The following is a 2031-nucleotide window of genomic DNA, read 5'->3' on the forward strand; positions in this document are numbered from 1 at the left end:
ATATATGCACTGAGTATATACTAACAGTTCTGAGCATACCAGCGATGCTTCCAAGGGGGGTTCAGGAATCTCTCACAGCAACCTCAGATGCTCTCTGCTCCTCCATGAGGTAAGTCTAAAATGGAGATTTTCTCAGAGAGGGGTGGAACTAATACTCAGTAATAGAGAGCAAGAAATACCATAAAGTACTGTCCAACAATCGTCTTTGTCACAGTGGCATCTTGTGGACAAAATTGGTATTGCAAGTTCCACTAACATTAATTACTTCCAAGCTGAAGGCATGACAACAGTCTTTCCATTATGTTTTCACAAACACTTACATTTTTTTAGGTCGTAAGGCTGCGTTATGTGAACTGCATGATCTTCCTTATTAAATACATTTATATCCTTTGAACCTAATAGTCAATCCCTTTAAAAATTGATCATAAAACACTTGAGCTTCCGCTGTAGAGCTGACTTCACATCTTTATTTTTTAGGCTGTAAATGAAAGGATTTAGCATGGGAATCACAGCTGTGTTTAGCAAAGACAAAAATTTACTGGACTTAATAGTACCGATTGGAGTGAAATATTGACAAACAAGACTTGCATAGTGAAGAGTAACAACAGTTAGGTGTGAGGAACATGTGTAGAAAGCTTTAGATCTCCCTGTACTAGTCTTAATTCTCATTATGGTGGCAATAATGAATGAGTAGGAGATGAAGGTGAGGAGAAATGGGGTGAAGGTTGAAAGTAAAACCCCCTGTGTGAATATTAACAGCTCCAAAATAGAGGTGTCATCACAGGATATGTTCATCAGTCCTACAAGGTCACAGAAGATGTGGTTAATTTCATTGGAAGCATAGCAAGAGAATCTTGAAAATATACCCATTGCAGGTATAATTTGTAGAAGACTAAATGACCAGCAGAATATGGCCAAGCCAACACAGACTTTACCATTCATGACAGTTGAATAATGCAAAGGCTTGCAGATGGCAACATAACGATCGTAGCTCATGACAGTAAGCAGGAATAACTCATTGCCGCATAACCATCCGAAGAAATATACCTGTGCCATGCAGTCATTGAAAAATACTACATTATCCCCTGTTACAAAGATAACAAGGATCTTATGTAGAGTTACAGTGGTGGAAGTCATGTTGACAATGGACAGATTACACAGGAAGAAATACATTGGAGTATGAAGCTGATAATCTAGGCAAACCAACAGAAAAATGGTCATGTTGCCACCAAGAGATATGAGATAAATGAGAAGAACCAGGAAAAATATAGGAAGCTGTAATTGGGGGATATCCGAAAGCCCATTAAGAATGAAGAAGGTCACCATTGTCTCATTTTTCTCATTCATGTTTAACTTCAAGAATTTGCAGTGTCAAATAGTAAGACAACAAGACACAGGGAACACAATACTTTTGCCAACCTCCTACTAATGGTCTTTCCATAGGTCCATAGGTGATATCGCACAACACACTTGCAGAATAGGGGCTATAATGTAATCAATCCTCTGCTAATTTACTCAATCCAACCCCATACCCACATTTCCCCATAGCCAAGTCAAATTTAAATATATTTTAACATCGAAGAAGAATAACATTTGATCTGGGGATCCTTATTCTGTGTAATACAACATGTTGATAAAAAATATGTTCACCCATAGTGGACCATTAACCAACCTTTGAATAGCTTTTATTTACCCAAAACAGTCACTCAAGAGAACTTCACATCATCTAATATGCAATTTTGCAAATAGTCTTAGTGTTATGCAGACTTTATGAAGTATCTGGGCTCTTCACTATTTTGGGGAAATAAGAAGATGCGAGGGATTATTGTTAAATATCTGGCCTGTCTGCATAAGGGCACACCGTCATTAAACCATGAGAAGAGCTTTTCGATATATTTTCTAATGTTTACCCTGGTGTCATATCATTAATGCAAGTGCATATTATGTAGTACACCTCTTATAAGAATGTATCTTCTTTGTACTTTGGATATAATCTATATAAGATAAGAACAGCTGGCATCACTGAGCTCT

General features: G+C 37.4%; 1 protein-coding gene across 1 annotated transcript; it reads right to left on the minus strand.

Annotated features, from left to right (window-relative positions):
• Window positions 1-411: 411 nt before the first annotated feature.
• On the minus strand, window positions 412-1347 carry LOC309560401 (olfactory receptor 6C74-like; the record flags this gene model as incomplete). The annotated part of the gene is made up of 1 exon (XM_082264038.1): window positions 412-1347. One exon carries the CDS (start codon window positions 1345-1347, stop codon window positions 412-414), a length of 936 nt encoding a protein of 311 aa, XP_082120164.1.
• Between the last annotated feature and the right edge of the window lie 684 nt (window positions 1348-2031).

The sequence above is a fragment of the Pelophylax lessonae genome (assembly GCF_965119305.1).
Source record: "Pelophylax lessonae genome assembly, chromosome: 7".
Classification (NCBI taxonomy): Eukaryota; Metazoa; Chordata; class Amphibia; order Anura; family Ranidae; genus Pelophylax; species Pelophylax lessonae.